The 20,249-nt window shown below is 46.7% G+C and overlaps 1 protein-coding gene and 1 pseudogene across 3 annotated transcripts in view; one reads left to right on the forward strand and one right to left on the reverse strand.

The window, feature by feature from the left end:
- The first annotated feature begins 5,934 nt into the window (after window positions 1-5,934).
- dnaaf11 (dynein axonemal assembly factor 11) overlaps window positions 5,935-20,249 on the forward strand; it is a 129,134-nt gene continuing 114,819 nt past the window's right edge. The window contains exons 1-2 of one of the 3 annotated variants that reach the window (XM_070892746.1): window positions 5,935-6,106; window positions 8,338-8,505. In XM_070892746.1, coding sequence (XP_070748847.1) covers window positions 5,950-6,106; window positions 8,338-8,505 — 325 coding nt within the window. In that variant the 5' untranslated portion in view covers window positions 5,935-5,949. Of the gene's footprint in view, window positions 6,107-8,294; window positions 8,506-20,249 lie in introns of all 3 variants that reach the window. The other 2 variants (XM_070892753.1, XM_070892761.1) reach the window with 2 other exon arrangements.
- Window positions 14,839-16,073, reverse strand: LOC139261408 (sorting nexin-18-like; annotated as a pseudogene).

A 20,249-nucleotide genomic window follows, 5' to 3' on the forward strand; every position in this document is an offset into this window, starting at 1 on the left:
TTTTCTGTCTTTTGTTTTTGTCTCCTTTTTGTTTCCCTCTGTCTCCCTGTATTGGTTCCCATCCCCCTGCCATATTAGTTGAACTCCTCCCCAACAGCACTAGCAAACACTCCCCCTAGGACATTAGTTCCCGTCCTGCCCAAGAGCAGACCGTCCAGTTTGTACTGGTCCCACCTCCCCCTGACCCTGTTCCAATGCCCCACAAATTTGAAACCCTCTCTGCTGCACCACTGCTCAAGCCACGTATTCATCTGTGCTATCCTGCGATTCCTACTCTGACTAGCACGTGGAACTGGTAGCAATCCCGAGATTACTACTTTTGAGGTTCTACTTTTTAATTTAGCTCCTAGCTCCTTAAATTCGTTTCGTAGGACCTCATCCCTTTTTTTACCTATGTCGTTGGTACCAATGTGCACCACGACAACTGGCTGTTCTCCCTCCCTTTTTAGAATGTCCTGCACTCGCTCGGAGACATCCTTGACCCTTGCACCAGGGAGGCAACATACCATCCTGGAGTCTCGGTTGTAGCCGCAGAAATGCCTATCTATTCCCCTTATGATTGAATCCCCTATCACTATCGCTCTCCCACTCTTTTTCATGCCCTCCTGTGCATCAGAGCCAGCCACGGTGCCATGAACTTGGCTGCTGCTGCTCTTCTCTGATGAGTCATCTCCCTCAACAGCACTCAAAGCAGTGTATCTGTTTTGCAGGGGGATGACCAGATGCACTATCTTCTTTGTACTACTCTTCCTGTTGGTCTTCCATTCCCTAGCTGGCTGTGGATCCTTCTCATGCGGTAAGACCAACTCACTAACATGCCACTTATGTCATTCTCAGCATCGTGGATGCTCCAGAGTGAATCCACCCTCAGCTCCAATTCCGCAACGCGGTCCGTCAGGAGATGGAGGCGGATACACTTCTCACACACGTAGTCGTCAGGGACACCGGAAGTGTCCCTGAGTTCCCACATGGTACAGGAGGAGCATAACACGTGACCAAGCTCTCCTGCCACGACTTAACCCTTAGATACCCTTAAATTGGTATCAGCAATGTTACAGTTTACTTACTGATATAAAAAATAAAAAGAAAAGCTACTCACCAATCACCAGCCAATCACTTACCCCCTTGGCTGTGACGTCACCTTTTGATTCCTTTCTACTTCTTTTTTGCCTTCTCTCCCCGCTGTAGCTGCACAAGTACGCCTTTTATAGGCTGCTCCTGCCTCTCACCAACTGCCGCTGCCTGTGCAACACCCGCTGGGCCTTTTATAGGCCGCTCCGACGCTGCTCCCGCCTCTCGCCAACTGCCGCTGCCTGTGGAACACCCGCTGGGCCTTTTATAGGCCGCTCCGACGCTGCTCCCGCCTCTTGCCAACTGCCGCTGCCTGTGGAACACCCGCTGGGCCTTTTATAGGCCTCTCCGACGTTGCTCCCGCCTCTCACCAACTGCCGCTGCCTGTGGAACACCCGCTGGGCCTTTTATAGGCCGCTCCGACGTTGCTCCCGCCTCTCGCCAACTGCCGCTGCCTGTGGAACACCCGCTGGGCCTTTATAGGCCGCTCCGACGCTGCTCCCGCCTCTCGCCAACACCGCCCCTTTAGGTTGTATTCTTTCCTTGTTAGCGCCGTGCATGATCAATACAGGCTTCTCCTTGTTATTACCCTGTCACCCATCATGCTTCAGGACATTCACCTGTCCTACCTCAGTCTTCGTCCTTCTGTGGTTCGTTATAACTTAGTTCTTTATACAGAATAGCTCCTTCCCCATCAATGCTACAGCTCTAACTTGTAGGTGGTACAAAAAAGAATACTCACCCCAATAACTGCCACACTATCCGGGTCGGAGTGTCTGCATCCTGCTCGCAGCGGCAGATGTTGGGGGAAAAAGACTTCGCTTCTTCAAGGTGGATCCCTTGAAATAAGGGATCGACACCCGCCCATATAGTGACAACGGAATCGCTCAGACGAAACCTCAGTTCAACCGATCTTTATTCAAGCATCTGCAGGGGAAGAGTTCTGATGAACCTTCAAAGTTTTTCGAGGTGTGTGACCCTCCTATAAAACTTCTGTGACCACTGGTTTGCCTACAGCTTATCAGTGGAGCTTCATTGATTCGTAGATCCTTATCAGACTGGTTGCTGAATGGTTTCCAAACCTTTCCATCTCCCATCACGTCAACCTTCTGGTACGTGTTGTTCTACAGTGTCAACTTTGCCTCATTTTCTTCTGATGTGTGGTTTAACCTTGCTTCCCATGGCCTGTTGTGCATCTGGTTTCTTATCCTCCCTTTCCCATGAGCTCCAGCCATAACTATCTCTTTCTCATGAGTGCAGTTGCTGATACAATCTATGTTTCCAGACAGCTTACTACCTACTGTCCTTGGTAGGTGTTGTTCCCTTAAATGTACTGGATATGTTATTTTCTATCATTCTGTACTAAAGTTCAACACATTGTTTGGTTACTTAGGATGATTCATTTACCATCAAGCTTTGCTTCTTAGCCTTTCTCCATTTTAAAACCCATTTTATATCATTTGTAAACGAGTTTTAATAGCGAGCTTTACATACAATCCGTCAATAGGCGATATATTACAATTCCTACCTTGAGGTGGAGGAACTCCTGACTCCTCACAACCTCCTTATACTGATAAGCCCTATAATCTGGACCATTTTATGTGTCAGATCAATTCACTACCTTCAGTATCCACTTTAGTGACCATCTGTCTGTCTACTTCCACTTTGGTGACAATACTTTATTCCCTTACAATACTTTACTCCTTTACAAGCACCAAACCGGCAAATCCATAATAACATATTGAATGAAGTGCTCAAACATCTAGAGAAGCACAGAGTACGAGTGACTGTTTACAAGTGTGAGTTATTTCAAAACTCAGTGGTGTACTTAAGGCACAGAGTAGACAAAGATGGTTTACATCTAACCAAGGGAAAGCTGGATGCTTTCAGAAATGCACCCACTCCCAAGAATGTCACTGAACTTCAATCATTTTGAGGTCTTTTGAACTATTATGGGAAGTTCCTACCAAATTTGGCTATAGTGTTACATCCACTGATTGAGCTGTTGAAAAATAAGGTCCAGTGGAAGTGGTCAGAAGAATGTGACACAGCATTCAAAGAGTGTAAAAGCCAGTTGGTAGAGAGTACCATGTTAGTTCACTATGACATATCTAAGGCGATCAAGCTGGCATGTGATGCCTCTCTATATGGAGTTGGGGCAGTGATCTCTCATGTACAAGTTTTTGGGGAGGAGAGACCAATTGCTTTTGCTTCACGCACTCTCAGTGCCAGTAAGTGTAATTATGCACAGATTGAAAGGGAAGCTTTGGCATTGATTTTTGGGGTCAAGAAGTTCCACAAATACTTATATGGTCGTAAGTTTACCATCATTACTGATCATAAGCCCCTGACAGCAATCCTCCATCCAAAGTCCCCCAGTTCCAACCTTAGTTGCAGCCCGAATGCAGAGATGGGCTTTGATTTTGTCAGCATATATGTATGACATTGAGTACAGATGATCAGCTGATCACAGTAATGCTGATGATATGTCTAGGTTTCCATCTCCATCACAAGTTACACTCAATAGGGAGGAAGTGTTCTATTTTTCATACATTAATGAACTGCCAGTCACAGTTGAAAAGATTGGTAGAGCAACCGCACGTGACCCAGTTCTGTCAAAGGTGTATGATTACATAACAAATGACTGGCCACATCAGATATGAGAAAGATATTCATCCATACTTCATTTGTAGCAATGAATTGTCAGTGGATAAAGATTGTATCATGTGGGGTGCAAGAGTAGTTATTCCAAATAAGTTCAGATCCAAATTATTAGGTGATCTTCATGACCAGCACCTGGGAATGTGCTTGACCAAGAGTTTTGCATGGAGTTACTTATGGTAGCCATGTTTAGATAAAGATATAGAGTACATTTTTAGTCAGTGTTCAACATGTCAATCGGTAAGCAAGAAAACACCATCAGTACCATTACAGCCATGGAAATGGCCTCCCAGGATGTGGCAAAGGTTACATGTAGATTTTTCTAATAGAAGGACAACAGCTGTTCATTGTGATTGATAGTTATTTGAAGTGGGTAGAGGTGGTTTTGATGCGGAAAATAACAAGTAAAACAATAGACAATTTGTGAAGATTGTTTTCTTCATATGGCATCCCAGAAGAAGTGTATGATAATGGGCTGCAATTTTGTCCAGAAGAATTTGCACAGTTCACAAGCAGAAACGGTATGAAACATACCAACGTTCCATCATACCACCCTGCTTCAAATGGTGCAGCAGAACACACAGTACAAATTGTAAAATGTGCACTCATCAAGCAAATGTTGGATCCACATCCAAAGAAATGGTAGTTGTCATTGGATCACAAACTAGCATATGTTCTGATTACTTATCGTAATACTCCTCATACAATTATTGGTAGAACACCAGCAGAGTTGTTTCTCAAGCGACAGCCACGAACCAGATTCTCGTTGTTAAAGCCAAACTTGGCACAATCAGTAGAAGAGAAACAATTAAGTTAGAGAGTCATGATAGAGTAAGAGAGAGAAGCGTGAAATTGAATCAGAAGGTTAGAGTGAAGAACCATCACCATAAATGGTTAAAGTGGTTACCAGGAAGAGTAGTGAAGATATGTGGTCCTCGCACATATTTAGTGAAGATGTTTGGTCATGGAAAGGTTAGGTTTGTTCACATTGATCATATTTTACCTACAGATGTGTAAGGAGTTGAAAGTTGGAATGATTTGATTATTTCTGAGTCAGATAGTGTTGTTACGAGTAGAGAACCAGTAGCAAATCCGATATCAGATGTACTAGAAACAAGTCCAAGAGAATGTCAGAATTTAAGTCTGAGTCAGGCAGTCAAACAGTCTGAAGTTGTAGAGAGTCAAAATGTAGATCAAGGGTTGCCCTTGGAGAAAAACTCTCCTCAGCCTAGAATGCACCAACAAGTTTGTAAAGTTGTTCAAGAGCGAAGGTATCCTCTTTGAGACAGAAAACCAGTGGTTAAGTTTGATTTGTAAATATGGCAAAATAAGTCCATATCGTTTGTTGTGTATAACCATGCAAATTATGTATGATGGTTATTTTGTTATGATTACTTCTTCATTAAGGAGGGAGAAGTGTAATCGAGCTCCACCTCTTGGTCTACTGCTCCACCTAGTGGACTACTGTGGTAATGCAACTACTGATGTAAATAATAAAAGGGTTACGTGGCAAAGTCACATGATGACAGTTGGAGCCATCTTGTAGAGTATGTTTGTTAGTGATGTCCTAAGAATATAACGCAGTTACAAAGCCCATGCAGCATGTTTTAGTGTTTGGCTGGCTTATAATCAGAACCTGACAGGCCAGCTTTTCGTGTATGCAACTATTTGTGCAAATAGACCCCCCAAAAAAACAAACAAAAAAAATATGAAAAAAGAGGGCAGTTAAAAGTGTCTGGAGTGTCCCCCAGATGGGGGGGGGGGGAGCACTTGATCGAATGTTTATTTTGTTACCCCCCCCCCTGCAAAAGAGTTGTGGAGCTGTTGCCCAAAAAACCCCCCAAAAAATACAAACCCCCCCCCGCCAAAAAAAAACACAAAAAAGGGCCTTGAAAACTGTTTGGAGTGTCCCCCAGATTGGGAGGCACTTGATTTAATGTTTAATGTTTACTTTTTCTCCCAAAAAGAGTTGTGCAAATAGAGCAATCCCACGTGGCTGACAACTTACTTTAAACCTAGACATAATCAATGATGTTTATTTTACATAAATATAATTAACTTTTACACATTTTAAAATACTTGCTTACCACTGGCAGGTACAGAAAAAATATTTTAAAACTTCTTTTTGGAGATAACATCGATCGATTTTGCAGTGCACAAACAGAACCTAAGGAAGGTTCATTTAATAAGAAATAGTATAGTGAAGGTTAATGTATCATGCGTGAAAAGCATTGCACCACTAAGTTGTGGAAGATTCACAGTGCGACTGTTTGGGAAGTGCAGCGGGTGCCGCTGTTGGAGGGCAGTTTCCATGGTGACAGCGGCCTTTCCAGCTCCATTCCGACCGACCACCAAGAAGCCGCGATGGTGCGAAGTGAGTTGAGCTTGAAACAGCGGGATGGTGGCCTGGCCTGTCCCCTGACCGGGACCCGGTGTCCAACACAGAGCGAAGGGGCAACTGCTCACCATTTAACAACGAATTGCCCGCGGCCCCAGATACTGCTCTGCCTTCGGGTTATGTGCCGCAGTCGGCCAGCAGGATGTCCGCGGGTCGGGCCGGGCCCCTCGGACTCGCCTGGCCGGTTGCAGCAGCTTTGCTCCTGAGGTAAAGCGGTTGGGTGAGACTCGGTGTCCGGAGCTGCTGTGGTCGCTCCGCCTGGGGCCGGGAATGGGCAGAAGGCCGGCGTAACCAGGGAGGAGGGAGAGCCGTCCCGCGGATCTCTCGTAGACCCCCGAACAGCTTTGGTGGGTTAGCGGGCGGGTGATTGTTGTCTGGGTTGAGGCAGAACAGGCAGAAGGAAAAAGAATCGGCTTTATAACGAATCACGTACTCTCACCTGAGGACTGTAAAGTCACAGAATCTTAGAAATTTACGGCACAGAAGGAGGCCATTCGGCCTATCGTGTTTGTGCCAGTGGAACAAGAGCTATCCAGCCTCATCTGCTTTCCCTTGGTTTTAGCCTTGTAGGTTACAGCACTTCAAGTGCATTTCCAAGTATTTTCTTGGGTTTTTGTCTTTACCACCCTTTCAGGCAGTGAGTTCAAAACCCCCACCACCCTCTGGGTGAAAAAAAATCTCCTCAACTCCTCTAGTCCTTCTACCAATTACTTTAAATCTATGCCCCTGGTTATTGACCACCTAAGGGAACAAGGTCCCTCATATTTTATACACTGGAATTCAATCTCCTCTAAGCCTCCTCTATTCCAAAGAAAACAAGCCCAGCCTATCCAATCTTTTCTCATGGCTAAAACTCTCCAGTCCTGACAACATCCTCATATCCTCTGTACCCTCTCTGGTGCGATCACATTCTACATATAATGTAATCAGAACTGTACTCTAGCTATGGCCAAACTAGTAAGAAAAGAGTGTTTGAAGACCAGGCCCTCAAAACTGCCACCAAGCTCATGGTCTCCAGGGCTGTAGTAATACCCGCCCTCCTGTATGGCTCAGAGACATGACCATGTACAGCAGACACCTCAAGTCGCTGGAGAAATATCACCAACGATGTCTCCACAAGATCCTACAAATCTCCTGTGAGGACAGGCGCACCAACATCAGCGTCCTCGTCCAGGCCAACATCCCCAGCATTGAAGCACTGACCACACTCGATCAGCTCCGCTGGGCAGGCCACATAGTTCGCATGCCAGACACAAGACTCCCAAAGCAAATGCTCTACTCGGAGCTCCGTCACGGCAAACGAGCCAAAGGTGGGCAGCGGAAACGTTACAAGGACACCCTCAAAGCCTCCCTGATAAAGTGCGATATCCCCACTGACACCTGGGAGTCCCTGGCCCAAGACTGCCCTAAATAGAGGAAGTGCACCCGAGAGGGCGCTGAGCACCTCACGTCTCAACGCCGAGAGCATGCAGAAATCAAATGCAGGCAGCGGAAAGAGCGTGCGGCAAACCAGTCCCACCCACCCTTTCCCTCAACGACTATCTGTTCCACCTGTGACAGAGTCTGTGGCTCTCGTGTTGGACTGTTCAGCCACCAAATAACTCACTTCAGGAGTGGAAGCAAGTGTTCCTCGATTCCGAGAGACTGCTTATGATGATGAGTGTTTTATACAGTTCAAGCATAACCTCCCTGCTCTTATATTCTATGCCTTGGCTAATGAAGGGAAGTGTACCATATGCCTTTTTAACCCCCTTTTCTACCTGTCCTATCTTCAGGGATCTGTGGACATGCACTCCAAGGTCCCTCTGCACTTCTCAGTATCCTACCATTTATTGTGTAATCCCTTGTCACTGCCAAACTTTCAATATCAATGTCCAGAATACAACATACTCATCACTAGAATACCTCATGATACTTATTGTTCAAAAAAAAATCATCTGAACTGAATAAAATGACCTCACAAAATTCACATTCTTGAGTGATATCAAGTCTGAAATCTCATCATGTTCAGATGATGGTTACATGTTGCTTGAGTGTTCTCAGTTCTGAATGTCATGTAATCTAGATTACGTTTTTTTTTACTGAAGTACAGCAGTTTTGTTTTCTAGAGTAAGCAATGAGTGTTTTTTAAAAAAAATACTAGAAGTAAAACCTTTTTTTGCAGTTCCATTCTGCCCTATTACCGCACCGATTTTGCTGTCTTACAGTTACTGAAAGTTTGATAAGGCAACGAGCAGAACATAATAACTGTGAGATATTTTCACTTGAAGAAATTTCATTGCATCAGCAAGAAATAGAGAGAATTGAATACATTGACAAATGGTGCAGAGATCTGAAAATTGTCTACTTTCAAAATAATTTGATTCCCAAGATTGGTAAGTCCAGTCAGATTTGTTGAGAATGCACAATAGTGCTAGTCATAATTTTTTATTTTTCAATGTTCATGACAGTAGTAAATTTGCCATATGCAAAGGAGTTCAACCATCATTTTAAGTTATAATGATTCAATCACTACAGTCTTCCTGGAAAAAAGCAGTCAATAAAGGATATGGGTTTTTATAAATATACTGTTGGTTAAATAGGCCATGTTTGAATATCTCTAAAAAGTGATGGCTGTAACACAAATCTATGATAATATCTGCTTTCATGTGTTTTTTTTGGCAATGTATGGTTTGGTTTATCTGCAAATATAGAGAGTCTGCAGTGTTGTAAAGTCACAGGAAGAGATACACAAATGTGAAGGTCCTTCTTAATTCAGGGTTGGTAATTGGATAAAATGGGTAGGTCAAGGGCACATTTTTTGCAGAGAAGTAGAAAGAAATCGAAAGATGACGTCACAGCCAAGGGGGTAAGCGATTAACTGGAGATTGGTGAGTAGTTTTTTCTTTTTCTTTTCTTTATCAGTAAGTAACCTTTAGCATTATTGTTGCCAAATTAAGTTAATCTAGGGGTTAAGTCATGGCAGGAGAGCTCGGACACATGTTATGCTCCTCCTGTACTACGCTTCCAGTGTCCCTGACGTCTACATTCGTGGAAGTGTATCCGGTTGCAGCTCCTGACAGACCGCATTGCGACACTGGAGCTGCGGGTGGATTCACTCTGGAGCATGCGCGATGCTGAGGATGTCGTGAATAGCACGTTTAGTGAGTTGGTCTTACCGCAGGTAAAGGTTACACAGCTAGATAGGGGATGGGCGAGCAACAGGAAGAGCAGTGGAAGGAAGATAGTGCAGGGGTCCCCTGCGGTCATCCCACTGCAAAACAGATACACCGCTTTGGGTACTGTTGAGGGGGATGACTCATCAGGGGGGGAACAGCAGCCAAGTTCATGGCACTGTGGGTGGCTCTGCTCCACAGGAGGGCAGGAAAAAGAGTGGGAGAGCTATAGTAATAGGGGACTCTATTGTAGATAGGCGTTTCTGCGGCCGCAACCGAGACTCCAGGATGGTATGTTGCCTCCCTGGTGCAAGGGTCAAAGGTGTCTCGGAGTGGATGCAGGACATTTTGAAGAGGGAGGGTAAGCAGCCAGTTGTCGTGGTGCATATAGGTACCAACGATATAGATAAAAAACGGGATGAGGTCCGACAAGATGAATTTAGGGAGCTAGGAGCTAAATGAAAAAGTAGGACCTCAAAAGTAGTAATCTCATGATTGCTACCAGTGCCACGTGCTAGTCAGAGTAGAAATCGCAGGATAGCTCAGATGAATATGTGGCTTGAGGAGTGGTACAGAAGGTAGGGATTCAAATTCCTGGGACATTGGAACCGGTTCTGGGGGAGGTGGGACCAGTACAAACTGGACGTCTGCACCTGGGCAGGACCGGAACCAATGTTCTAGGGGGAGTGTTTGCTAGTGCTGTTGGGAAAGGGTTAAACTAATATGGCAGGGGGATGGGAACCTATGCAGGGAGACAGAGGGAAGTAGAATGGGGGCAGAAGCAAAAGATAGAAAGAAGAAAAGTAAAAGTGGAGGGCAGAGAAACCCAAGGCAAAAATCAAAAAGTGCCACATTACAGCAAAATCCTAAAGGGGCAAAGGTGTTAAAAAGGCAAGCCTGAAGGCTCTGTGCCTCAAAGCGAGGATTATTCGGAATAAGGTGGACGAATTAACTGTGCAGATAGCAGTTAACGGATATGATGTAATTGGTATCACGGAGACATGGCTCCAGGGTGACCAAGGCTGGGAACTCAACATCCAGGGATATTCAACATTTAGGAAGGATAGACAGAAAGGAAAAGGAGGTGGGGTGGCGTTGCTGGTTAAAGAGGAAATTAATGCAATAGTAAGACAGACATTAGCTTGGATGATGTGGAATCTGTATGGGTGGAGCTACGAAATACCAAAGGCTGGGAAATGCTAGTGGGAGTTGTGTACAGACCACCAAACAGTAATAATGAGGATGGGGACAGCATCAAACAAGAAATTAGGGACGTGTGTAATAAAGGTACAACAGTTATCATGGGCGACTTGAATCTACATATTGACTGGGCTAACCAAACTGGTAGCAATGTGGTGGAGGAGGATTTCCTGGAGTGTATTAGGGACGGTTTTCTAAACCAATATGTTGAGGAACAAACTAGAGGGCTGGCCATCCTAGACTGGGTGATGTGTAATGAGAAAGGACTAATTAACAATCTTGTTGTGTGAGGCCCCTTGGGGAAGAGTGACCATAATATGGTAGAATTCTTTATTAAGATGGAGAGTGACACAGTTATTTAATTCAGAGACTAGGGTCCTGAACTTGGGGAAAGGTAACTTCGATGGTATGAGACGTATGAGATGGTATGATGGTATTGGCTAGAATGACTGACGAGTGATACTTAAAGAGTTGACGGTGGATAGGCAATGGCAAACATTTAAAGATCACATGGATGAACTTCAACAATTGTACATCCCTATCTGGAGTAAAAATAAAACGTGGAAGGTGGCTCAACCGTGGCTAACAAGGGAAATTAGGGATAATGTTAAATCCAAGGAAGAGGCATTTAAATTGACCAGAAAAGGCAGCAAACCTGAGAACTGGGAGAATTTTGTAATACAGCAGAGGAGGACAAAAGGTTTAATTAGGAGGGGAAAATAGAGTATGAGAGGAAGCTTGCTGGGAACATAAAAACTGACTGCAAAAGCTTCTATAGATATGTGAAGAGAAAAAGATTAGTGAAAACAAATGTAGGTCCCTTGCAGTCAGATTCAGGTGAATTTATAATGGGGAACAAAGAAATGGCAGACCAGTTGAACAAATACTTTGGTTCTGTCTTCACGAAGGAAGACAAAATAACCTTCCGGAAACACTAGGGGACCGAGGGTTTAGTGAGAAGGAGGAACTGAAGGATATCCTTATAAAGCGGAAAATTGTGTTCGGGAAATTGATGGGATTGAAGGCCAATAAATCCCTGGGGCCTGATATTCTGCATCCCAGAGTACTTAAAGAAGTGGCCATAGAAATAGTGGATGCATTGGTGCTCATTTTTCAACAGTCTGATCGACTCTGGATCAGTTCCTATGGATTGGCGGGTAAGCTAATGTAACACCACTGTTTAAAAAAGGAGGGAGAGAGCAAGCGGGTAATTATAGACCGGTTAGCCTGACATCAGTAGTGGGGAGAATGTTGGAATCAATTATTAAAGATGAAATAGCAGTGCATTTGGAAAGCAGTGACAGGATCGGTCCAAGTCAGCAGGGATTTATAAAAAGGAAATCATGCTTGACAAATCTTCTAGAACTTTTTGAGGATGTAACTAATAGAGTGGACAAGGGAGAACCAGTGGATGTGGTGTATTTGGACTTTCAAAAGGCTTTTGACAAGGTCCCACACAAGAGATTGGTGTGCAAAATCAAAGCACATGGTATTGGGGGTAATGTACTGGCGTGGATAGAGAACTGGTTGGCAGACAGGAAGTAGAAAGTCGGGATAAACGGGTCCTTTTCAGAATGGCAGGTAGTGACTAGTGGGGTGCCGCAGGGCTCAGTGCTGGGACCCCAGCTCTTTACAATATACATTCATGATTTAGATGAAGGAATTGAGTGTAATATCTCCAAGTTTGCAGATGACACTAAGCTGGGTGGCGGTGTGAGCTGTGAGGAGGACACTAAGAGGCTGCAGGGTGACTTGGACAGGTTAGGTGAGTGGGCAAATGCATGGCAGATGCAGTATAATGTGGATAAATGTGAGGTTATTCAGTTTGGTGGCAAAAACACAAAGGCAGAATATTATCTGAATGGCGGCAGATTAGGAAAAGGGGAGGTGCAACGAGACCTGGGTGTCATGGTTCATCAGTCATTGAAAGTTGGCATGCAGGTACAGCAGGCGGTGAAGAAGGCAAATGGTATGTTGGCCTTCATAGCTAGGGGACTTGAGTATAGGAGCAGGGAGGTCTTGCTGCAGTTGTACAGGGCCTTGGTGTGGCCTCACCTGGAATATTGTGTTCAGTTTTGGTCTCCTAATCTGAGGAAGGACGTTCTTGCTATTGAGGGAGTGCAGCGAAGGTTCACCAGACTGATTCCTGGGATGGTGGGACTGACATATGAGGAGAGACTGGATCAACTGGGCCTTTAAACGCTTGAGTTTAGAAGGATGAGAGGGGATCTCACAGAAACTTACAAGATTCTGACGGGACTGGACAGGTTCGATGTGGGAAGAATGTTCCCAATGATGGGGAAGTCCAGAATCAGGAGACACAGTCTTAGGATAAGGGGTAGGCCATTTAGGACTGAGATGAGGAGAAACTTCTTCACTCAGAGAGTTGTTAACCTGTGGAATTCCCTACCGCAGAGAGTTGTTGATGCCAGTTCATTGGATATATTCAAGAGGGAGTTAGATATGGCCATTATGGCTAAAGGGATCAAGGGGTATGGAGAGAAAGCATGAAAGGGGTACTGAGGGAATGATCAGCCATCATCATATTGAATGGTGGTGCAGGCTCGAAGGACCGAATGGCCTACTCCTGCACCTATTTTCTATGTAATGGCAGTTTTGAAAGGGAGAGGGACAGTGCCCGAGGAAAGGCAATTGTGACAATGTCGGCTAACAGGACTGGAAGGAAGTTTAGTGGTCAGGAGTTGGGTAGGGAGGGGATCATCCGGATCTGATGAAAGACATGACGTTGGAAAAGGTAGGTGGAGGTGTAGAGAAACTGAAAACTCATGAGGCTTCATGGTTGGAGCGGGTTAGAGATTGGTCGGAAGCCAAGGGTTGGCGATGAGAGAAAGGTGAGGAAGTGGCACTCATAGTCTCAACCTTGAGAATGAAGACATCCATGAACTCCTCTCATTGATGTTTGAGATGAGAGTGGGAGCGAGACGTTAGCAGGTTTTGGTCTTGGGAGGGGGTGGAGGCCGTTGTGGAGGGAGGGTGGCGATGCGGGGCCGGGTAGCGGGATGGAAAGTTGTCCTTGCCATTCAGGCTGTTCCTGAATTTGTTTTCTGATTAATTCTCAAGATGTGGATGCTGTTGGCTAGACCAGCATTTATTGCCCACCAACGAGTGGCATGCTAGGCAATATCAGATGGCTGTTAATGGTCAACCACATCAGATATAGGGTAAGGATAGCAGGTTTCCTTCCCTGAAGGATATTAGTGAACCAAATGTTTTTTTAATGACAATCCGACAGCTTCATGGTTACTATTACTGACACCAACTTTTTATTTTCAGATTTTTAAAACTGAATTCAAATTCACAAACTGCCATGGTGGGATTTGAACTCATGTTCTCTGGATTATTAGTGCAGGCAGCTTTTGCTGTGGAGAACGAAGCTGGTACCACTGGACATGCTTCATTATAGGAAAGCATTGTTTTACCCACATAAAAGATCCCATTACACTTAAATATTTAGGCATATAAAGGCCTATTCCTTATATGAAGGAACAAAAAGGCCTTGAACATCATCTGCTGTACTTTGACAGGCTAGTGTCAATATCAATATGTCATTGCTGTGTAAAGAGATTTTTACATTCTTAGTGAGTGAAGACTGTATCATACCAGCTATGGCAGTCGTAACGTGTGAGAGGGATGAGTGATTTCATGAATGAAATGAGAAAAAAACACAAAAAATAAGTCATATAAATTAATGTCCTGAATAATCACATTTATTTAAGTTAACCTGAGATTTTTTTAAAGATGGGCGGGGGCAGTTTAAACACTTTTTATAAGAACATAAGAAATAGGAACAGGAGTAGGTCATTTGGCCCCTCAAGTCTGCTCCACCATTTAATAAAATCATGGCTGATCTGATCATGGATTCAGCTCCACTTCCCTGCCCGCTCCCCATAACCCTTTATTCCCTTATCGCACAAAAATCTGTCCATCTCCGCCTTAAATATATTCAGTGACCCACCTCCACAGCCCTCTGGGATAGAGAATTCCACAGATTTATAATCCTCAGAGAGAAGAAATTCCTCCTCATCTCAGTTTTAAATAGGCGGCCCCTTATTCTGAGACTATGTCCCCTAGTTTTAGTTTCCCCTATGAGTGGAAATATCCTCTCTGCATCCACCTTGTTGAGCCCCCTCATTATCTTATATGTTTTGATAAGATCACCTCTCATTCTTCTGAACTCCAATGAGTATAGGCCGAACTTACTCAACATATCTTCATAAGTCAACCCCTCATCTCCAGAATCAACCTAGTGAACCTTCTCTGAACAGCCTCCAATGCAAGTATATCCTTCCTTAAATATGGAGACCAAAACTGTACACACTACCAGTGGTGTAACTACATCAATGCAGCCAATGCAGTGGCATTGGGGCCCATGCTTGAAGTGGGGCCCACTACTTGCTTCCTCACAAACTCGTTGGTGGTGTGGCTAAGCTGGAAAACGCTCTCGTCCATCTTCTTGGTGAAAGTTTCGAACCCGTCGATCCATATCTCCACCTGCAGGTCAAGGGGGTTCTGTGCGGTGCTGAGCGTCAGGAAGAAGTTGCCCCCCACCATGTCGTCCTTCTCGGCTTTCCTCTTGCCCTGCTTCCAAGCCTTCTCATCGTTGCAGGTGAGGAAGTGCTGGAAGACGTCACGGCGGGCTAGCACCGGGTGGCTCGTCATGTGGTTCATCCACCATGGTCAGCCCTTCTGCTTGGAAATGAAGTCCTCCTCGAAGCGGCTGGTGGCTTGCTTCTGAGGCACCGAGATGCAGGGGAACTTCGCCACCAGCCGGCCGTACAGCCATTCAAAGTGCTTGCAGCGCCGGTTGACCAGGCACTGGGTGTGGCTGGGCACCAGGCGGTATGAGATGTAGCTCTTGATGCCCTTGAACTTGGTCTGCTTGGTGGGATCGGGTAAAGGTTCTCCTGCCACTCGGGGCCGCCACGGAGATCTTGTTGCCGTCCTTGACGAAGCCGGCCGCCTTGCCCAGGATGAACGCCTTGCCCCCCGACTTGACGACGGTGGAGAAGTGGTTGAGGTTCCTGCTGACTGGCCGTGCTCTTGGAGGAGGAGGCGGCTGCCGAGGAGGAGGAGAACACCGAACCCCCCGACATTTTGGCCACCGGCCCCCGTGCTCACTCAATAACTGCCCGTCCCGTCGAAATCCGAGAACCCGTCGATGCCTCCCCCGCTCCCGCTGCCCCTGGATAGCGGCTCGTCCGCTACCGTCGAGTTATCGTCCCAGTCGTCGTTGTCGCCGCTGTCCGACGCCTGGTGCTGTAGCCCTGCCAGGACCAGCCGCCCCCCCCCCCCCCCGCCCCGAGGCCGCCGCTGCCCGTTTGGGCGAGAGATGGGGGGGCAGAAGGTGCTGGCGGCGGGGCAGGCTGGCAGGGGGAAACCGCTGGGGGGTGCTGAGGCTGAGGTGACGGGCTGCCGTAGCCGCCGGTCGGCACGTTGGCATAGTGGGAGGTGGGGGGCTCAGCGGCACCGCAGGATCTGCACGTACGAGGCCGGGAAGAGGCCCCTCTGGCTGCGGCTGTTGGCCCCTCTCCAGCCAGCCCTCGATGCTCGCTGTACACGGTTACCATCTCGTCCTCCCGCACCGAGATCTCGCTCTGGAAATCGTACAGAGCCCGAGCCTGGAGCGCCCTCGTCCCGCCGTCCACACCCGGCTCACCTCTGCTCCCGGATCCCGTGGTAACCCCCCACTCCGTAAACCCTCCCTCACACCAGTTTTGGCTTCCCCTCACACCGGCTCCCCCAGACCCCGAACTCCCTCTTCGGCCTCCCGTACCCTCTCACTCGAGGGGTAGCTGCGTCGGGTCTTCTCTGGCCAGCTGCACTTTTCCCTGTCGTTCTGTGATTTTTTTACAATCTATGTTTGCATTGGGGCCCACATTCTCTAGTTACGCCACTGCGCAGTACTCCAGGTGTGGCTTCACCAATACCCTGTACAGTTGTAGCAGAACTCTGATTTTATACTCTTATCTCCTTTGCAATAAAAGCCAATATTCCATTTGTCTTCCTGATTACTTGCTGAGCCTGCATACTAACTTTTTGTGTTTCATGCACAAGGACCCACAGGTCCCTCTGTACTGCAGCACTTGGCAATTTTTCTTCATTTAAATTATAATTTGCTTTTCTATTTTTTCTGCCAGACTGGATAACCTCATATTTTCCCGCATTATACCCCATCTGCCAAATTTTTGCCCACTCACTTGGCCTGTCTATATCCCTTTGCAGATTTTTTGTGTCCTCACAATTTGCTTTCCCACCCATCTTTGTATTATCATCAAACTTGGCTACATTACACTCGGTCCCTTCATCCAAGGAATTCCAGAGCTTAGGGTCTAGGCAACAGAAGGCATTGTTGAGCGATTATAATTGGGGATGCTCAAGAGGGCAGAATTAGAAGAGTGCAGATATCTTGGGAGGGGGGGTGGGGGAGGTTGTGAGGCTGAAGGAGATTACAGAGATAGAGAGGGGCGAGGCCATAGAGGGATTTGAAAACAAGGATGAGAATTTTCAAATCGAGGCGTTGCTTAACTGGGGGCCAATGTAGGTCAGCGAGCACAGGGGTAATGGGTGCAAGTTAGGACACGGGTAGCCGAGTTTTGGATGACCTCACGTTTACGTAGGGTAGAATGTGGGAGACCAGCCAGGAGTGCGTTGGAATAACAATGAAGATTACAGGCAAAGCTTGATTGAAAATTTCACATCTGGGACTTGCAATGTTGGAAACTTTGACAAAAATAGGTCTATGTGCTGCACGTGTTAGCCTTGGCTCAGTTGGTAGCACTCTCATCTCTAAATCAGCAAGTCATGAGTTCAAACCCCACTCCAGAGACTTGAGCGCATAATTTAGACTAACATTCCTTCAGTCATCATCATAGGCAGTCCCTCGGAATCGAGGAAGACTTGCTTCCACTCTTAACGTGAGTTCTTAGGTGGCTGAGCAGTCCAATATGAGAACTACAGTCTCTGTCACAGGTGAGACAAATAGTCGTTGAGGGAAGAGGTGGGTGGGACTGGTTTGCTGCACGCTCTTTCTGCTGCCTGCGCTTGATTTCTGCATGCTCTCGACGATGAGACCCGAGGTGCTTAGTGCCCTCCCGGATGCACTTCCTCCACTTAGGGCGGTCTTTGGCCAGGGACTCCCAGGTGTCACTGGGGATGTTGCACTTTATCACGGAGACTTTGAGGGTGTCCTTGTACTGTTTCCGCTGCCCACCTTTGGCTCGTTTGCCGTGAAGGAGTTCCAAGTTGAGCGCTTGCTTTGGGAGTCTCATGTCTGGCATGCGGACTAGGTGGCCTGCCCAGTGGAGCTGATCAAATGTGGTCAGTGCTGCAATGCTGGGGTTGTTGGCCTGGACGAGGACGCTAACGTTGGTGCTTCTGTCCTCCCAAGGGATTTGTAGGATCTTGCGGAGACGGCGTTCGTATTTCTCCAGCGACTTGCGGTGTCTGCTTCAGCCGTGCACTGTTGGAAGTGCCAGATCCCATGGCACTATTGAAGAACGGGGGATTTCTCACAGTATCATGGCCAATGTTTATCCCTCGATCACCACCTGAAAAAAGATTATCTGGTAATTAATCTTATTGCTGTTGTGGGACCCTGCTGTGCTGAAATTGGCTAAAAAAAAATTCCCTACATTACATTACAACTAGCGCTTTTGGGATATCTTGAACTATATAAATACAAATAATTTTTTCTTTCTAGACATATTGTAAACCATAAAAGTATACAATATAGCTTTCATTTTCTCATGCTGAGTCATTTTTGGCATAAAATATATAATTTATATATCATTAAGAAATCCTTTCTTTTCTCTTACTTTTGGTATCTTAGGCTGATTTTCAAATGGAGAACAATTGTTTTAAAAACTCATGAAGTGGTGCAGAATGCATCACTCGAGCTTGTGTATTTTTGAAATGCAGTTTTCTCAGTTTGAAAGTAGAGCTTCATGAGTGAGGTAATATAGTAATACTGTTGAGGCAAATTACATGTTTGCTGTAAACAAGTGGAGTTAGTGGTATGCTGAACAATTGACACTTTATTAGTGTTTTGAGAAAAAAAATCTGCCAGTTTTTTGAGGTGTCATACTGGGTACAGTAGTATAGTGGTTATGTTACTGGGCAAGTAATCTGGAGGCCTGGACTAATAATCCGGAGAAGTGAGTCAAATCCCACCACGGCAGCTGGGGAATTTAAATTCAGTTAATTAAATAAAGGATGTGTTAGTTTGCAACACCAAAAACTCTGATTGGGTCTGAGCACAAACCTGATTGTCGATAAGACACACCCAGCAGTTTTTCTGGAATGTGTAATTAGAACTGCCCTACCTATAAAATCAGTGACTTTGCAAAGTATAATTCGAGCCACTCTTGACTGCTGACTCCAGACAGAACAGAGCTCACTTGGAACAGACAGGGCTCTTTCTCATGGGTTAAGAGATTCTCTCACCCCCACCAAACAAGTTCCTGCCCTCAGCCCCCACTGCCCAAGTGCCTGACCTCCCCACCACCACCACCAGCCCAAGTTTCTGATATTCTTCCCCCCGCCCAAGTGCCTGACCTTCCCACCTGCCCCAAGTTTCTGAACTCCACCTCCCTGGGTTCCTGACTGTCTCCCCCTGCCCAAGTTGCTCAGTCACGGATTCATGACCTCCCCCCAACAAGTTCCTGACCTTACCTACACCCCCTACCCCCCCTACCCCCCCCCCCCGCCATAGATGGGGCATTGTGTGTGGGTCACAGATTCTTAACAGGTTTATTGGGTAAGAAGTGAATAGTGACAGTGTCATGACATCTGGATTTAGTCCAGTCCAAAGATGTCACTTGCCACACTCGCACCGAGCTTTCTGAGAAATCAAACTGGTGTAGGGGGAGGAGAGGGAGCATGTGGTGCAGGTGTAAAGGGGGTGGGGTTGGAGAAACATGATGCTTCTTACCAACTGGTTCACATTCTCGCTCTCAATACCCTCCTTTAGATCTGGATCACATTCTTCCCCCATCCCCACTGTGCTCTCCGTGCTCTTTACTCCCCCACCATTGATTTACTGACCTCCTCTCCCTGAGTTCCCCCTCTCTCTCACCCCTCCAGTCCCTTCTCTCCGTCCCCTCTCTCTCTCTCTCTCTCTCTGCCTCCTCACAGTCTCTCTTATGTCACTCCCTCCTCGTCTCTCTCTCTCTCTCTCTCTCTCTCGCTCTCTCTGCCCACCGCTCTCCCTGCCTCCCTCGCTGCCTCTCTCCACTCTCTCTCTTCCCCACTCTCTTTCTCTCCCTGCCTCCCTATCTCTTCCCCGCTCTCTCTCTCTCTTCCCCGCACTCTCTTCCCCGCACTCTCTTCCCCGCACTCTCTTCCCCGCTCTCTCTTCCCCGCTCTCTCTCTTCCCAGCTCTCTCTCTTCCCCGCACTCTCTCTCTTCCCCGCTCTCTCTCTCTCTTCCCCGCTCTCTCTCTCTTCCCCGCTCTCTCTCTCTCTTCCCCGCTCTCTCTCTCTCTTCCCCGCTCTCTCTCTCTTCCCCGTTCTCTCTCTCTTCCCCGCTCTCTCTCTCTCTCTCTCTCTCTCTCTCTTCCCCGCTCTCTCTCTCTTCCCCGCTCTCTCTCTCTTCCCCGCTCTCTCTCTCTTCCCCGCTCTCTCTCACTTCCGCGCTCTCTCTCTCTTCCCTCTCTCTCTTCCCCTCTCTCTTCCCCACCCCCTCTCTCCCACTCCCGCGCTCCCTCCCACTCCCGCACTCTCTCCCATTCCCGCGCTCTCTCCCAC

The sequence above is a fragment of the Pristiophorus japonicus genome, chromosome 1 (genome assembly GCF_044704955.1).
Source record: "Pristiophorus japonicus isolate sPriJap1 chromosome 1, sPriJap1.hap1, whole genome shotgun sequence".
NCBI lineage: Eukaryota > Metazoa > Chordata > Chondrichthyes > Pristiophoridae > Pristiophorus > Pristiophorus japonicus.